The sequence below is a fragment of the Melopsittacus undulatus genome, chromosome 1 (genome assembly GCF_012275295.1).
Source record: "Melopsittacus undulatus isolate bMelUnd1 chromosome 1, bMelUnd1.mat.Z, whole genome shotgun sequence".
Taxonomy (NCBI): Eukaryota; Metazoa; Chordata; class Aves; order Psittaciformes; family Psittaculidae; genus Melopsittacus; species Melopsittacus undulatus.
The window spans coordinates 59,678,863-59,696,549 of record NC_047527.1 but is presented as its reverse complement, the minus strand read 5'-3'; the positions used below and the strand labels follow the sequence as shown (position 1 = coordinate 59,696,549).

At 35.6% G+C, this 17,687-nt stretch overlaps 1 protein-coding gene across 1 annotated transcript in view; it reads right to left on the bottom strand.

Moving 5' to 3' along the window:
- Positions 1-16,941, bottom strand: part of ZNF407 (zinc finger protein 407) — a 309,158-nt gene extending 292,217 nt beyond the window's left edge. Inside the window, exons 1-2 of the mRNA XM_005153442.4 lie at positions 12,162-16,941; positions 6,150-6,264 (exon numbers count right to left, since the gene is read on the bottom strand). Coding sequence (XP_005153499.2) covers positions 6,150-6,264; positions 12,162-16,941 — 4,895 coding nt within the window. The remainder of the gene's footprint in view (positions 1-6,149; positions 6,265-12,161) is intronic.
- Between the last annotated feature and the right edge of the window lie 746 nt (positions 16,942-17,687).

The following is a 17,687-nucleotide window of genomic DNA, read 5'->3' as shown; positions in this document are numbered from 1 at the left end:
AGCACTAAGTTAAAATGCAAGTTTTGCACTATCAGCTTGTTTCCCATCAGTCATGACTCCTGCTTTCTGAGGAAGGGCTCAAACCCTCCCAGTGTGGCCACAGAAGTGGCTTGCCCTCAAAGGATGTGTTCAGAGGGAGGTACCTTTGACTTTACAGAAACACACACATCCTGGATGTCAGAGTAATCTACAGGAAAGTAAAAAATTAAAAATGCATGTCTGTAAAAGCACTAGTTGCATGTGCCAGACATATCATGGTCACACTGCTGTGTGTCTTGCTATAATTACCATTTGGAAGTGCACTGAATTGGACTGCATGCAGCATGGATCATGGATATTAGCCTGAATCACTATCTCCAATTCAAGTACAAACACGTACTCTCATGTCCTTTTTATACCTTGTCTCTTCAGCAAGTACAACTAAATCATTATTATAATCCAATTTAGCATATAAATTGCTGAAACCACATTTTATTAAGTCAGAAAGTTGGTCTGGATGTTCTGTATTAACTGTAATACCAGTCTTGAACAGAAGAGTCCTTCCACCGCCTGTACCCGAGTCTCCCGCTCACTCGAGACTCCATACCATCTCCATGGCAGACTTCCAGGCCACAGGAGTCTAGCACAAAGCACCATAGGATCCATACCAGTTGTTTAAAGATGCTGCGAGCTTTTTTGAATAAAAGTAAATAATTTCCATTTCAAGTACCTTTCTTAAACAGTAAAAATAAAGACTATGTACTGAAGGTTGTGTTTACAATTGTAATAAAATGATAAATAACTGAACAAAAAATTGACAAGATAGTATAACACATTACTCCATATATATTTTTTCTAGTATTTTCTTACTAATTTCTTTTAAAATGTGTGCAAGTTTGGAAAGCCGTTATGTAGGTTCACCTCATTTTTCTTTACTAAAGTAAATGTAGACACAAGTGTATGATAGGACCAGACAGCAAAACCAGATGATAGAGAAACTCAGAATAGCTGGATGTGGAACAGTCATTTCACACTCACATCTCTGATTTAAACAGCTGAACCAAATACATATTTTTTGTTTGGACACATCTGTATGTACGATATGTCTAATTAATTGTTCGTTCAAAAATGCAATTTCATGATCCATTTGATGACTTAGGTATACAACAGTTTTAGTTCTCAGAACTGACTAAAAATAGTGATTTTAATTTATTCCTGCTGCCTACAATTACCCACAACCATGTATTTTTAAATATTTCCAGCCTATAAAAATTACTAATTTTTGCCACTTGTGTTTATCTGCATTTAGGCTTTGATTTGGATAAATTAAGCTCTCAAGTGTTCCTTGCTTTATGAAACTCCGCATGTTGTACACTTCAACACAAATAAATGACTTCTACCATTAGAGGTTTAAATAATGTAATGTATTTCATGCTCAGCCTGAAGCTGGATTCCAATGAAGTTGCTAATGCACGTAATGATTAAGTGTAACTCAAATACTAACTGTGTTGTTGAAAACATGACAGGCAATAATTTGGTCTATTATATTCTGCCATTTAATTCCCTAGTACAGACATTCTCTGACACGTTATGAAGCAATGATTTACAATTATTCAAGCTGCAAAGGTCAGAAAGTGACATTATAATCATCTACACAGAGATCCCTTTTAATGCACAAAAACTAGGTAATACTACACAAAAATAGTTTTACTAGAGTAGTAACTTTCTATTTAAGATCTCCTAAACTGCACAAGTATAAATAATTAATTTACATTACAGTACATTAAGACAGCCTTGAAAATATAATGTTTTTCCTGCTCCTACCAATACATTTATGAATAAGTCTTTTTTGCATGCTAAAAGCAATCTTAAGAGCAGGCTTTCACTAAAAGTAGCCTGACATTAACAGTAATCAGTTTAAAAAAAATCTGAGAATCTAAAAGATTTTTAGAACACCACACGCAGGAGTAGAGCCAATTTTTTTGATGCAGCTGGTCAAAGCACATTCTTCTCTATAACATACGAAGATCTGTTAGCCACTATACTTGATATAGGTGATTATTTTTCTTTTAGACATTCTCAAAGCAACCAGTGTCATTAAAATGCTGAACTGTACACAGGTTAAGATCTCTGAACTATTCTTAGCATTAACAACAGCAGTAAAAGTGAAATTATTTTCATGCCTGGGACACTATAACACTCCTGAAAGCTTGTTTACAAGAAGCTTTAAAAGATAAATAAATTTAGCAAAACACTTATTTAGCAGAACATCTTATATCCAGAATTAACTGGGAAAAGAAGTTTCAAAGCTAATCGAGAACTGAGGAGCAGAAAGTAAAAAAGATTAATAGCTCCATCCAGCAAAAGACCAAAACAAACACCAAAACCAAAAAATCCCCAACCAAACAAAAAAAAAGTACAAGAAACAACTACTTCAGCAAAGTACAGAAAATTACTAATGTTTTCCACCCCCCTCCAAATTCATTGCTGTATACGAATACTTTCCTTCCTTAAAACACTTGGCTGCTATATATGGAATAAACATAATAAAGATATTGCTACAATATCTGTTCAGTTTTTAGGAAGGTAGCAAAAAATGTTTATGTGCATGTATTAAATACTGACAGTTTTCCTAAAAATCCAAACCTACCTTACACCCATCTTCCTCAGCAGATTTTTAAGAAGACATAAAGGAGAGAAGAAAAAAAACAAACGAAGCAGCACTCTTACTTAAAACATGTAACTATATCCCCAAAAACTCTGTTTCTGAAAGCAAAAGGAAGAAAAATGCAAAGGAATAGTAGATGTATTTTTAAATCAAACATTGCCTATAAATTCTGTTCAAAATCTCAAGTGCAGAACAATGCATTTTTCATGTTCTACCTGAGGCATAAAATTCAAAAAGTGCATGATAAGCATTTCACCAGGCAAATGAAACAAGATTTTTAAATGCTGGGCAACCAAGATTTGCTCATCTAACCCAGGGTATCAGCCAATTTCAGAGGCAGACTTCCAAATATTAAATTCAAATAGGCAGCAGTTTGCTACCCACAGAAAATAGATACTACCTCTGAAATAATGGGATATATTTTACAGCCATGGGTATGGAAAAGAAAACAATTAACACACATCTGCGATAAGGAAATGAGTAGCAGACGGTTTACTCCAAATGTTAAAACATTAGCGGTGTCCAATTTCTGTGTCATGTAGTTTCTGCTGTGCAGCTGAAGAAAAACAAACCCTGAACTTCAATTAAAAAAAAAATAAAACAACACAGCAAAATTACTGCCTTTTTCAACAGCTAAGTGAATTATATACCGCGTACTTTGTATCATGTAAATATGAGGACCATTTGGAAAACTGAGACACAGCAAACTCCTCCTAAAACAACACAAAAGATGCAGTCTTCTGCTTTTTTTTAAAGACAAAAAATTCCAGAGAATTTTTGGTTTAAAAAGAAAAAAAAAAAAGAAAAAAAAAGAGCGGTATTTTGAGACCACACTACACCACCATGTTGCTCTGACATTTCACCTTTACAAAGTGCCCAAGCACATTCAAAAGCTTTTGGAACAAAATTTATCGTCACAACTAGCAGAGGGCTTATTACTATGAATCTAAAAGTCAGGGGATAGAATATTAACTACTGTAGAAAAGAAAACATAGTGCAGGACCTTCTGTTTGTGACAAAATTACAGAGTTAATGTTCCTGAAAGATCACTTCACCTTTTAAAGCATGATTTTTAAAAAGGTAAAATTTATAGCAATTAAACCTAATGAAGAAATGCAGCATGAGCTGCTTATGTTCAGGAACTAATAGGTCCACTGAGCATTCCTAAGATTATTTAGCCATCAATGATAATGAATTGACATTGTCAGTGGTGTTAATGTACCAATGCTCTATAGTGCCACTAATCCGATAGCCAATCCTAGCAATTTTTATTTTTTTATGTTGCTACTTTATTTTTTTAACACTACCCCATCCTTTCAATTAAAACAGCAGAAATACAGCACAGGCTATTACACTTTTTTTTCCTCTTCTTGCACATTTAAGGATGGCATATTCATGATTTGGACTATGGTTCAAACTGCTCTGGTCATTTCTCCTTCAAATCTTGTTCAGGACTGCTAAATACAGTATAAAAATGTATTTTTCAATTAAATCTGTGTTAATATATAATTAATCCGTGTTAATATATAATTCTTAAAATTTTTGGTGCCCATTAAGTGAAATGTCATGATTATTTAAATAGGTACATAAATCAGATTTTTGTGAGCAGAGGGTATTGTGGCGTATGTCTCTTCAGCTGATTGTTTTGTCATATCTAAGTAACACAGCTTCATGTGGTTCATGAAAATTAGCAATATAATGCTACACAAAAATGGAAAGTTAGTACCTGCTTGGCTACCAGGTGTGACACTTCAACAACATACAGCAAGCAAAGTGACTAATATTCAAGTCCACAGTTTAAACCATTCATATATGTTTTAATCTCTCTCTTGCACAGCCATCATGAATTGCAACTGAGAGTTGTGTAATTTCAGAGACAGATTCGAAGAACATGTCAATCCTGAAGGAATGAGCTTTACAAAAAATGGGGTACTGTGCCAAATCCTAATCATGTTAATTCTCTTCTTAGAAAAGATACAGTATTGCCTATTTTGAGGTTTTGTTTTTTACTTCTTCTCTCAGTCAAGTAATATGATGATTTTTCACTTTAAGTTAAAAGGGAATTGAATAAAGAACCATTGTCAAGTTTGTTAACAACTTCTAAAGAACAGAGCTTAGCCTTAGCTAAACAGTTTTATGAATCTGCAGTTGTTAACTATCTTCCATGCCAAATTCTTAACAATCCATATAGCAGAGATAGTAAACAAGATTTGTCAAACAATATAAAATAGACTACCACACATACTGTTAAACATTCTGCAAAATAAAATGCAGCACAAGGTATTGTACTATGGATAGTCAGTGGTCTTAAGAACTGGGCTCATACATTTTTATTTCTTGTTTCAAGAAGTCAGCAATTAACTTTCTTGAGTAAAAACATTCAAAGTATCTCATAATGCTGCATGCAAAACTATCTGAAAAACAGAGAGATGAATCAGTGAAAATCACTCAGCTGCATCTCCAGCTGAAGATTCACTTGTCCCTTAAAATATGCAACTCACTTTGTCCTGCAGTAGATTGGTATACTAAGGCTAAACCCCCCCCCCCCCCCCGCTGAATATTATACCCAGCATCACACTACACCATTCATGTGTGCACTGCCTCATCTAATTGAACCTGTGCTATTCTACACATTAGCTATAAGACTGCTATAGCACGTTACATAGGTTTGAGTAAAATATTTTTATATGATGCATACATTAGCTAATTTCTCCAGCATAATAACATTAAAATATATTTTTAATCAGAACTAGGGTATTAAAATCCAACTTTGAATGTCCTATGATGTACCATATATGCCATGGCATTTTAAAACCTTTTAAACATTTCTGCTAAATTAATTAGTTTTGCATTAAGGAGTCTCAATGCCTCCTATTAAATGCAACACATTTGAAGGACAATTAAACATTATGAACGATCCTTCTGAGAAAATAACGGTGAAGTAAAAAAGAAAAACAAGATTTTTTGGGTGACAAACAAGAACACAAGCATACATAAAAGAGTTCAATTTATTTCTAAAGTCTTATGCCCGCAATACTTTAATCTGTTTGTTTGAAAAATCAGTCTTCTGTTTTGTTTTCGTAAAGAATTAAAACCCTAATGGAGTCCAGAAATCTGTTAATGGTACTAAAATTATAACAGTATAGCAAAAGAAAAAACCCCACACAGTAAAGTCTATATTATATATTTTTTATGTCTTTAAATGGAATTTACAGTTCTCCCTGGCAATGTGAATGAACATCCTATAATTTAGTCAATTTACAGATTACAGGTTCAAATTGACCTTGTAGCCCATAAAATTGCTCATCTTCAGTGCAGGATTAGAAGTGGGAAAAGAATGTCATAACTGTATTTAAGGAATTTACCATAACAATGGAAAGGAGGATATGCATGCATAATTTTAGCCACTCTTGCTCACATCACAGTTTTCAATTCTGAAACAATGCATATCCTGCACTCTTCTCCTGGTTAACCATGGTGGAGACTGTTTCAATTTACTCACCCACAGACATGACACTTGTATTCCCTCATCCCAAGGTGCCTCTTGACATGGTTTCTGGCATCTCCGAGCTGAGCTGTTGCAAAGTGGCATATCTTGCACTTGAATGGCTTTGATCCTAAGTAAAATTTAGCATAAGATATGAGTTGAATTAGAATAATATATCACCCATGGTTAAAGAAATAAAAAATCCTGTGAAAAAAATAACCTTTAAAAAAGCCTATCCCACATTTAACCTGCTTGAGATTTTTGCCCAACAAAAAAACACATCTTGCACATAAATTTATGACTCCCTGGGCACAGATGGTACATACTACACATTACTCATTAAAGTTTCCTTAAGTTCAAGATCATTACTCTCTGAACTCTGAGGAATAATTTACTCTTTCAAAATTATTATTATTATTATTATTATTATTATTATTATTATTTTAAAAACTCACAAAATATTAAAATGAGCAGACAATATAGTAGGTAGATAACCTTTCAATAAGATGGCAAAAGTTGTTCTACACCTTTCCCTATTTCCAAATGATGAAGCTCAGGTGATGGTCTTAAAGTGGCTCGATATTGGTGTAAATTGTAAAATGGACTCAGTTTTTAAGCAAACGCATTTAAAGTAATTTTACAAGTCTTCTGACTTTGAATAGATTTCACATTAGCATTGGTATTTCAGATTTGTTCTGTCACACAGAGAAAATGATTCATCACCTAGCTATTGTAATGACATGCAATGTATGAATATACAGTGGATAAAATATTATGCCTTTATGACTGTTTTATGGTCAAGAATTTATGATTATTCTGCAAACCAGAAGTATTGACATTTTGGCTATTATTTATTTCAAGAACAAACTTTAATATTAAATGCCTACTGCAGACCAAAGAACTCTGAAATTATTTCTCCAAGAAAGAAATACCAGCATATCTCTTGTATCACATCAGTTCACCAAAAATCAAATTATTTGTCTATCTTAATTAACAGTGATCCTCTCTCGAGGATGGAAAAACTATTCTTTTACCGAAATAGTTAAACTAGGCACATGTCAGTCCCCATGTTATTATGCACCAACACCATTTTAAAGCATGCTGTAGCACTTTTCAATTTTCTGACCACTAAATCCATAAATCAATAAATCAAAATCATAGAATTGCAGTTAAAAGTAAGTACAATATGGTCACAGAGTCTCCATATTACATTTAGGATATGTTTTGTGAAGTACTTCTTCCAATACAGTTAAGCATAGTATGAAATATGTGATCTTTAATAAATATACATAAAGAGCTCTGATAAGAAAAATATTGCACTATATCATACTTGATCAATGAACCTTTTTGCTTTGCCCTTGAAAACAGAATATCCTCCAAGAAACTGGGCTGAAATTGAGTATCTTAGTAAAAATTTTTAGAGTCTTAAATTTCAATTTAATTCCCAAAAGCTGACGAAAAATGAAGCATTTAATTTTAATCTCCTAACTGAAATAAAAAAGTCAACAGTACTAAGCACAGGCAGACAAGGTTGAATATTTCACAGTTCAATGACAATGAAGCCAGATCTCTTAATACTTCCATTTCTACTGTTGGAAGTAGATGTAAAATATATTTAGCACCTGAATGGTTATATCTAGTCAGCTTTATAAGTTTAAATGTCAAAAGCAGGTTGAGACTGCAGCTAACAGCAATCACATTCTATCAATCACAGTGAAAAAAATGCAGTTTATTTAAATGATCCTGATAAAACTAAATTAATCATTAATTTGGTGACATTTCAAATCAACACTGCATTCTATAAGGAGACCCATGCAAATAATAATTTTAAAGAAGCCTATCTCTGCATTAATAGAGTATTAAAAGTTGATGGTTTAACTTACAATCTTAAAGACTAATTGCACAATTAATAACATCAAGGCCACAGTTGGGGAGGATTTTAAAATCCATTGTTGTTTATACTGCTCTTTTTTGTCACAGAATTCAAATACCATGTGGATTCAATCCTATGTTCCCTTAGTTTCTCTCCTACTGATTAAATTGTAAATTTGTTCCTCATTCTGTTACTGCAGGTGTCCCACAGGGCTTCCATACAAGACCTTTGCTGTTTTCCATTTACATGACTCCTTTGTGAAGAACTCAAGTTCAGACCAATTGTAGCTACAGTGTGCTGACAATACAGAAACGTATTATTCTGTTGACTGCTCTCATCCAAAAATCAGTGAGGCTTTGAGGGTTTTTTTATTTATTTCTCAGATACAGAGCTGAATATCTGTTAACATCTCCATTTAAAGCCCATGAAAATTCAAGTGCTGGCAGGCTCCAGTCGGGATTTATCACCTGAAACAAAAGCAGTGCACCTCCCTTTTAGATTGCTGGTGCCAAATTTGTTCCAGGATGTTCTTTACTGGAAAAACCCAAAATTTATACTTGAGATGAAGACATTAGACTAAGAGTTGAACTAATGGGGCAAAAAAAAAATAAATAAATCTGTGTTTGCTATAAGGCTAATTTCAGACCGAAAAAATGTTGAAGCAATTAACCATTTGTTAGCCACACTTCTCACAAACTTTGATGGTTCTCATGCTGTGTTAAATGTGACACTATTGGATTCACACTTGGCTTTGCTTTTAATTCATAGAAAAATGAGAAAAATACTTTCAATATAGCATCTTTCCAACAAATGAGTTTAACAAAAAAAAAAAAAAAGAAAAAAGCCACAGAATTACTCTACCCACAGGTTATGGCATGGAAACAAAGTGACATTTTCTGATGGCAGCAGTAAGCAATAAGGCTCTTAACAAAAGAACTGAGGGGGGAGGGAACACAAACCCCCCATAATAACAAAAACCCACAAACTTGAAAATAGATTAAGAGTTCAGGTCAGACAGACACAAACCATATGACTGTTTTACAAAAAAGACTGAAGTTCACAGTCCTTCTTTTACATTAAGACAACAGAGACCCAAAAACTACAAGAAACATTCACCGCCTCAGCTTTAAACTAGCCAAAGGCAACATCACCTGCACCTGCAGGTATAGCTGTATTCCTAGATCAGGCCCAATGCAAATGAGGCAGAGCCACATGAAATCTCATCATACCATTTTCCCATGTGTTTAGGACACGGGGAGTAGATACCACACTTGCATTGAGCAAACCTTACATTAACTGAGAAATCTGATGAGAAACAAAACAAAGATGATGTGGTTTCAGGTGATTTTTCCTCAGATGTTGATTGTTAATTAAGTTTATGGGACCTCCATCAATTGCGAACTAAAAAGTCTTCCACCTCTACTACTCTTTTTATTTTCCTTTACACTTCCTCATTTTCACTTGTCAACATGTGATGGACTTACTTGTTATGTCCTCTCTAGCAAAGCTTCCCTTTCATTTGCAATGTGAAAATCTCCTACATTATTTAACAGTATTTTGAGACATTATTTTTCTATTAATGGAAATCATTAGTTGTATCTTTCCATAACTTTCCTTTCCCTTCCCCCTTGCCCAAACTGTCACCAATTACTCAATAAAAAAGGCAAGGATTTGGATATGGTTACGCACCCATACACATAAATATATACACACATCCAGATGCTGAAGAAAGCTGTTTTTAAAAAGCACATAATCAGAACAATAACGTGGAAAATATGCAGCTCTGCTCCTATTATATATCTGCTGTTATCAAGGAACAGGTGAGAAGCTAGAAATACTGGGTTTTGCCTCACCAATGTTACAAGCCAGTTTATATACAGTTGGTGGAATAGGTCAGTTACCCCTGCCACCACTTCCAATAACCCAAAAAGATTTGCTTCTTATTCAACTGCATCCAGATTGGAAGAAAAGGTTCTGTAAGTCACAAAGGAAATCACAAATATGAAAACACAGATTGGAAGAGAAAGCCTTCTTCCCATTAACTATTAATAAAAGTCTCCACATTACTATTTATGTGAATAAGCAAAGCATAAGAAAAGCATTTCATCTAAAGGTACTGTGAGAAAGAGGGCAGATAAAACTCTATTCTGTAACCCTTCTATACCTCCCCTGCACAAACCACTGAAAAATGACTTGGAAAATGAAATGTATTCTTTTACTGCTTTGCGTATTTAGGGCCATCCAAAAGCACAATAAAAATATACTTCATGATAAGACCTACACACAAGATGTTAAAAAGTACACTAACTTTTACTAAATGTTACAATCAATGATGTAACTTATGTAAGTAGGGTTGCTTTGTCATATATTGATAGTTACCTCACTTTCACATCCACATTAACTTGATTTTAAATGCAATTAATACATATAGTCAAGGAAGACTAATGGACTACATTCTGCACTTAACCTGGTGGACATTTTCAAATGGCACAAGTGACCAGTGCAAACCTATTTTGCATTGTAAACGACTAAATAAATCTTAATGGATTAAGAATGATCAGCTATCAACACACAAGGGAAATTAAGTGCTGAAATGCCTACATTGATTATTTTAAATTATTAGCCTTACTCTGTTCTTGAATTTGTATGCTTTTAGTGAGCTTTAACACATTTACAAGACTTATTGACTATAATTACAAGAGAATTCAAGTAATGGACACATCAATTATAAGCAACATGTCTTGACCAGACAGTTGCATAAAGAATTCTAAAGAGAGCTCCATTAGCATCCTCCCCCTTAGTTTTATTCAGTTTTATCTGCCGTAAGAGGGCATATTAAGGGCTTATACAGCTGTTCTGACCATGTGAACACGAGCATCCCTCTAAAGACTTAATACTGCATTCAAAGTTGGGATATTAGCTGAAGCAATACAGATAACTACATTATTGACAGGACAGAAGTACTGCTGGAAGTACTAAGTATGTGAGTTACTGGTATACATGAATACTCAAGTTATAGCAAAATACTTTGAAAGGTTTGAAATACAATGTCTGTGTTCTCCAAGATTAATTTTAAACTTTGTTGTCCAGTCATGCCCTTGCCTTTTCATAAAAAAAAAAAACTCTCACAAAACTATTTTAGGATTATGCCAGGAATCACCATTCTTTTATGTTTCTTTTTTCTTACCTTTTTGTTCTCTTCCTTGTAACCATGCACTAAGTTTCAAATACTGCATGAATTTAAACTATAGCTTCCATAATAAGCCATTATTTAAAAGTACAGTAAAATAAACCTTACAGTTTTAATGAAAATATGTTCATTGAAATGTGAATTTATTATTCAAATCCACTCATAAATTCAACCACAGAGACACCACTTGTCTAAGCAGAGCTCAGTGATTTAGAAAAGCTGTCTATTTAAAATAAAGAATGTATGGCAGGTTTATAGAAACATCGCAGTGAATTTTTACATAAATTTAGAACTGCAGCTTATGCATTTTCCTACAAAAATGTTTTTAAATTTTCCACTTAAAATTAAACATAAAAATGAATTGAAAGTGTGATCGGCCCAGAAACTAAATCAGATGCTACATGCCTGTGCACCACATCAGCATTACACACAACCTTCCAAAAAGGCTGACCAATTCCAATACCCATAACTTATTTCTTAATAAAAAAAACCAAAACCCTCTTGCTGCTTCTTACTGGTATTTATTTAGGAATGATGTAATATCAGACGTCTATCCTGAAGCATTATGTAATGCTGAAAGTGTCACTGAACTGAAATGAAATAAACAATTTGGATATTAAACAACTGCAAGGAAGAGGAAGTTAGAAAGAACAGCTAATTGTTCTCTCAAACCACCACTGCTTCATTATATACATTAAGAACCAGTTAATGGTTACAATTTAGATTAAAGGAAACAAAATCTCTCTATATGAAACAGAAAGAAGGGTGACTGCACTTAATATTCTGACCTTTGATCACTGTTTTTTACACCCATTTTGGCAATTTTTAATTTCACTGGGGGCTCATTAGGTGATATGCATGCCAGTTCATAAGAAATGTTAAAGAAATTGACAAACAGAAAAAGACCAGTGGTATAATTCACTCTGCTTGAATTGGACCACTTGCAAAGAGAGCATTTCCATACCTGTATGGGTACGGATGTGAGCTAGGAAGGCCATGGAATTGCTACTTCTACACATCTTCCCACAATACTTGCAGATATTGCCTTGGTTCTCTTCCCTCTCCCTGTTTATTTGCTCAGTGTCTTCCACAATGTATTTATTCACTTCCCGCAACAATTCTTCATGTTGCTCTTTGATGTGGAGAAACAAGCTCTGCTCCGAATCGAAGGGCTCCGTGCACTTCACACATTTAAAGGTAGCGCCTCCTTCAGGCAGCTCCTCCACACTTGCCTGCTCATTCCGCATGTGCCCGGCACTGGCCAAGTGCTGGTGAAGGTTGCTCTCTGTGTAAAATGATTTTCCACACAGTAAACAATGAAAATGTTTCTCTTTTGAAGGATGTTTCATGGCTATGTGAACATTTAGTCCGCTCAAACCATCTGCTAGGAAACCACAGTCATCACAGCGAATACGTGTCAATTCCCCAAGGGAAATTCCTTCTGACTTCTTTTTCCCACCACTTGGTGAACGGTATACTTTCACTGTAAGATCTCTAGCCTTCACTCTACTTGACATCTGTCCTTCAGCAGAATTATCAGTGACCTCCCCATCTTGATGGCTTTTTAATCTCACTATAGAAGAATCAAACTTGCCAAAATTTTGCATTGCCTTTCCTTTATCATCAGCACTGATAACCGTTCCTAAAGCCTCATTATTACTTTCTTGCATGCCCTCAGCTGTTGAGCCATCTGCCTCCCAAGCATTGTTATTTATAGTTACTTCTGCCTCATGTTGTGCTTCCATAAGGGCTTCTTCCTCCTCCCCAGTAGGATCCTCTTTGAAACTTCTGTCACCCTCTAAACTATGTATATTTTGTACCATTTCTCCAATGTTTCCAGCAAAATTTGATTGCTCTACTGCACTACTTGTTTCTGGAAGAGTTAGCATAAGTGGGCTACTTCTTTTCAGTGGTATTTTTTTGAGAATGTCTGTGTTTCCACATTCTACTTCAGGATTTGCTTTATATGCTTCCAAGCTTTCCTCACCTTTTCCTGAATTCAAGCTTGTGCTGCTTGATCTGTTTTGATTTGCTGCAGTGCAATCATCATCTGAGTTGAGCAGCTCCTGACCACACCTACTTTGCTGCAACTCACTAGTATCTGTTTCTTTAACTGATACTTCCTTGTCAAGATTAACTTTACCTTTTTGAGGAGTTTGCTGGAAACCTTCACAAAAATGGTTTTCTCCCCCATTTTTAGACTTCTCTTCAAGTTCACTTTCTACTGTATCTTTGGAATCACCTCCTTTAGGTCTTCCTGAAGATGCACATTCATCTAAGACCGTACGCTCAGTTAAGTTTTTACTCATATGATCACCTTCTGCTGCATCACTAATACATTTTGTTTCACCTAAAACAGTTTTTGATTCTCCTGCACTGTGATGGTGCTCCTCTTTAGACAAAGCAGTGCCTTCTTTAGTGATATTTGCTGTGTTTGCTTCTTCCCCAGAAGAACAAACATAAGATTCTCTTCTAATTTTATGTTTCTCTGTTGCTGCATGCCTAATCATCTCTCTACGAGTAACAGCATAGTAGTCACAAGCCATGCAGTAGTATTCAAACTGTTTCGTATGTTTTCGCTTCACATGCAGCTCTAAAGAAGAAGAAGAATGAGCAACGAAGCTGCAGTGGACACACTTATTGTCACTTGCACTCAATGCTCTTTTCTGGAGGCATGGGTCACCATCTTGTGTAACCCTTGCTGGTTCTAGAAACAAGTGTTGGTTTACACTTAATGGATTGCTAGTATGCTCCAAATCTGGCAGCCTACTGGCATTTACAACTTTTAGCTCAGCATCTTCTTGCTCAACTTCCTGATTGTCTAAGACAGAATTTTCCAAATCTGATGACTGGTTACCATCCTCAACATGTTCATACAAGGCAGTCATGGGGCTGTTACCCTTCTTGCTCATGGATCCAAAATTACCTCCTTTAGGGCTAATGATGATGTCTGAGTTCTGTTTTCCAGGTCCTTCTATCTCAACACGACTTTTGTGTTTTTTGGTTGCACAATGGCGTTCCATGTCTCCTTTGGTTACAGTGTAATAATTGCAAACCTTACACAAATAGCTGTACTGATGACTATGTTTACGTCTGATGTGAACAGTCAAATTTGTAGCACTGGAGGCCAAAAGACCACAATGGCTACATGTCCTAGAAATAGTGCCTTTGGGTTTCCCTCTTTTGGGTTCATTAGCTAAAACCAATTCATTTTCAGCAATCCTTTGATCAAGTTGAATGATTTCCTTATTCCTTGATACATTTTCCATGGAAGAGGATGAAACATGTATAATTTCTTTATCTAACTCTGTATTCCCACTCCCAGAAATGGAAGGATCCACTATTGTTTTCATACCACCAATGCCAACACAAACCTTTTCAATACACTCTTCAAAACGCAGTCCAATGTTGTTTTTCCTGGCATTTTCAAGGTGCTTGCTTCTTTTGATATGCTTCTCCATTCCTTCCCTACTCAGTGAGTAGAGATTACACGCTTTGCAAAGGAAGTGATACTCCTGTGCATGTCGGAGTTTTATGTGCCTTGTAAGAACCGTGGAAGATCTTGTCTTATAAAAACACTTTTTGCATTGAAATTGGGTTTTATTCAGAACAGAATGCTTCAGTTCATTTTTATGGTTTATGAAGGAAGGGTCTGGAGGTTTTGCTTTCATTGATACTTCCATTTCCTTTGCAAGATTTTGGCTATTGTTTGATAACGAGTCAGCATAAGTTGGCACTTGCAAGGTCTGATCACTGTTACCCAGAGGAGTGGCTTGCTGGAAGACTGAACCATAATGTTTCTCATTTTTTTGATGTTTTATCAGCTCTTCTTCCATATGAAAAAAAAGAATGCAAGTTGGACAACTATGGGACATATTATGTGCTTCACTCATGTGGCTTTGAAGGCTATTCACGTTCAAGCTGGTAAATGAACAGAGTTGACAATTAAAGCTACAACCACCCATCTGGTGTTTATTGTCCTGAGAGTGTTGGTTCATGTCTTCCCTGACTCCAGAGGAATAACTACACGTCTGATAATGAAATTGAATCCTTTTTGTATGAAGCTTTTCAACATGAACTTCCAAACTTTTTCTGTTCTGAAAAACATGACCACAATCAGTGCAAGTATGAAGAACACTGTGATCAGCAGTAAGGTTAACATCATAATCTTTAGTATGTGTAGTGCTGGAAGAAGGGGTATTTGGCTTATCTTCAGTAAGATCCTGAATTTCTGAAGTATTATTACCTTTACCTCTAGCATCTGTTTCTAATTCTGTTTGTGACATATGGCTTGAATCACCAGATTTAAACTCTGTGCTGGAGATATGCTTCATGTGTAGTCTCTGAGTTTCTGACTTGCCTCTCATAAAGTTTCCCAACAAGCTGTACCTTCTTTTAACCTGCCTCTTGAATTTAAAAGACCTACTCTGTCCCAGTGAAGACCTTAACAAGACAATGCTTCTCCTACATTCCGGTCTATCAAATCTCCTTGTCAAGTTTAAACTGCTAACTGGCTTTTTGGTAGTTGGAGGAAATTCTGTTTTCTGCAAGATACTTTCTGAGGGTCCTGGTATTTCTATTTCAGTACAAACTTCACAATTTCCTTCTACAGCAGAAGAAGGAAATGTTTCTTCTGTCATAGTATCTGCTTTTTCAGTGGGAACATCTGAAGATGGTATCATTTCAATCAGTTCAGTGCCATCATTTTGTTTAGACAAGCTTACTTTTGAGCCTTCCAGCACACTGCAAGCATTTAATTCTTTTGCACCAGCAGCCCTTGCCCTTAATTTACTGGTCACAGGTTTTGCTCTGACATTCCTTTCTTTGGTTGCAGTAGATCGTTGGGTTTTGGAGAATTTTTTTGTCAATATTTGTACAAATCCTCCCCGTGCAGCAAGATTTTGGCGCCGAAGGTGAGTCTTGCCAAGGAAATGAGAAGTTAGGAGATTTTCCTCAGCACTCTGAAAACCACAAAGTTCACAACAAAACATCTTGGATTTCTCATGATCTTGCTGGACATGCATATGTAATGTTGAACTACATTCAGCTTTGCAACTACAGTGAGGGTATGTTTGCTCTTTGGATAGTTTAGAGGAAATTTCTTGTTTATTGTTTTCCTTATCAGAGCAGGAAGGTAAACACTGATCACTCATTCTGCTTTTGAAATCTCCATCTATGCTTCCAACTGCATAACCAATACTGACTTCTTCTGAAGAACACAACGTATCATGAACAGCAGCTGGCTCCTCTTGTGGATGTTTATTTTCCTTGTGAATTTTCAATATGGCATCATCAGCACATCTGAAATCACAATGTAGGCACAGGAAATTTAAATTAAGTATTTCATCACCACAACAACTGGTGACTCCTTCCCTCTTTACAGCTCCAGCTACAATACTACCCACTTCTCCAGGTACAGCTTTGTGAAACTTCCTTTCACTGTCTTCCATGTCTTCTGAACAACTCTGCTTTCTTTTCCTGGAGACATTTTTATGTTTGTCTGCTACAACAGCATCCGGGTTTGGTGATCCTGACAGTGCCCTTTTGTTTGTGCCGTTCTCTTTTCTTTTCTTGTCAAGGTCCCTGAACACTTCATCTGATACAAGCTTTGTTTTCTGCTGAGACGAAGAGTCACATCCAGCATTTTCTCCTGATGTATTTCTCTGGGATTCTTCTGTCAACTGAGTTTGTAAACTCTCATCAACAACATCTCTCTTATTTTCCTCCCCATCCATTCTTAACATTGATATTATAAATTGCAGATCATTTGGCTTAGTACCTGTAAAACAAAAGAGTTGTTATTAGTACTTTGTGCACAACCAAAAGATAAAAGAGTCAACTAAAAAAAAAAACATAGCAAATGGAAGACAAACATGATGAAAGATACAAGGCTACATTTTCAGCACCATGTCTAAACTTACAACATCTAAAAATCAAACCAACTTCTAGGCACTTGTTTACAGAGCTCTCACTGTGGTGAGCACTGTGTGAGTGAGTACCAGCTTCAATAGTTTTTGTGTAATGAAGTAATTTGCTACATACTTAAATCTGGGCAGACAAGCCTAACCTTTGTTTCTGGAAGCATATTTAGGTCATGAAACACTAACAGCTTTCAGGGAACTAGTCATGGTATGTTCAACTCTTCCTGGAATAAAAATCCAGTTTCCCAAATTTAAAAGCTCCAAGGAGGAAACAGCCATGACTGCAACAACAAGCAAAACAAAGTCAGCATAAAATTTAAACATTGTAAGTATGAAGCTTTCTTTCCTTCCCCTGCTTAGATTACCTGCTAAAGAGTGAAAACACAAATAGAGCCACATTCTGAAAGAATACACTGCAAGTTTAGTTACCATCATTCCTAAAATATCCTCTTTAAAAATTCATTTCCCATTTGGGAGTGGGAGATGAGGGGGCGGAATTGAAGTCATGAAACAGCAGTGCAGATAAGGGCAGCATATTTGAGCACAAACTCTAACCATCCAAATCCAGT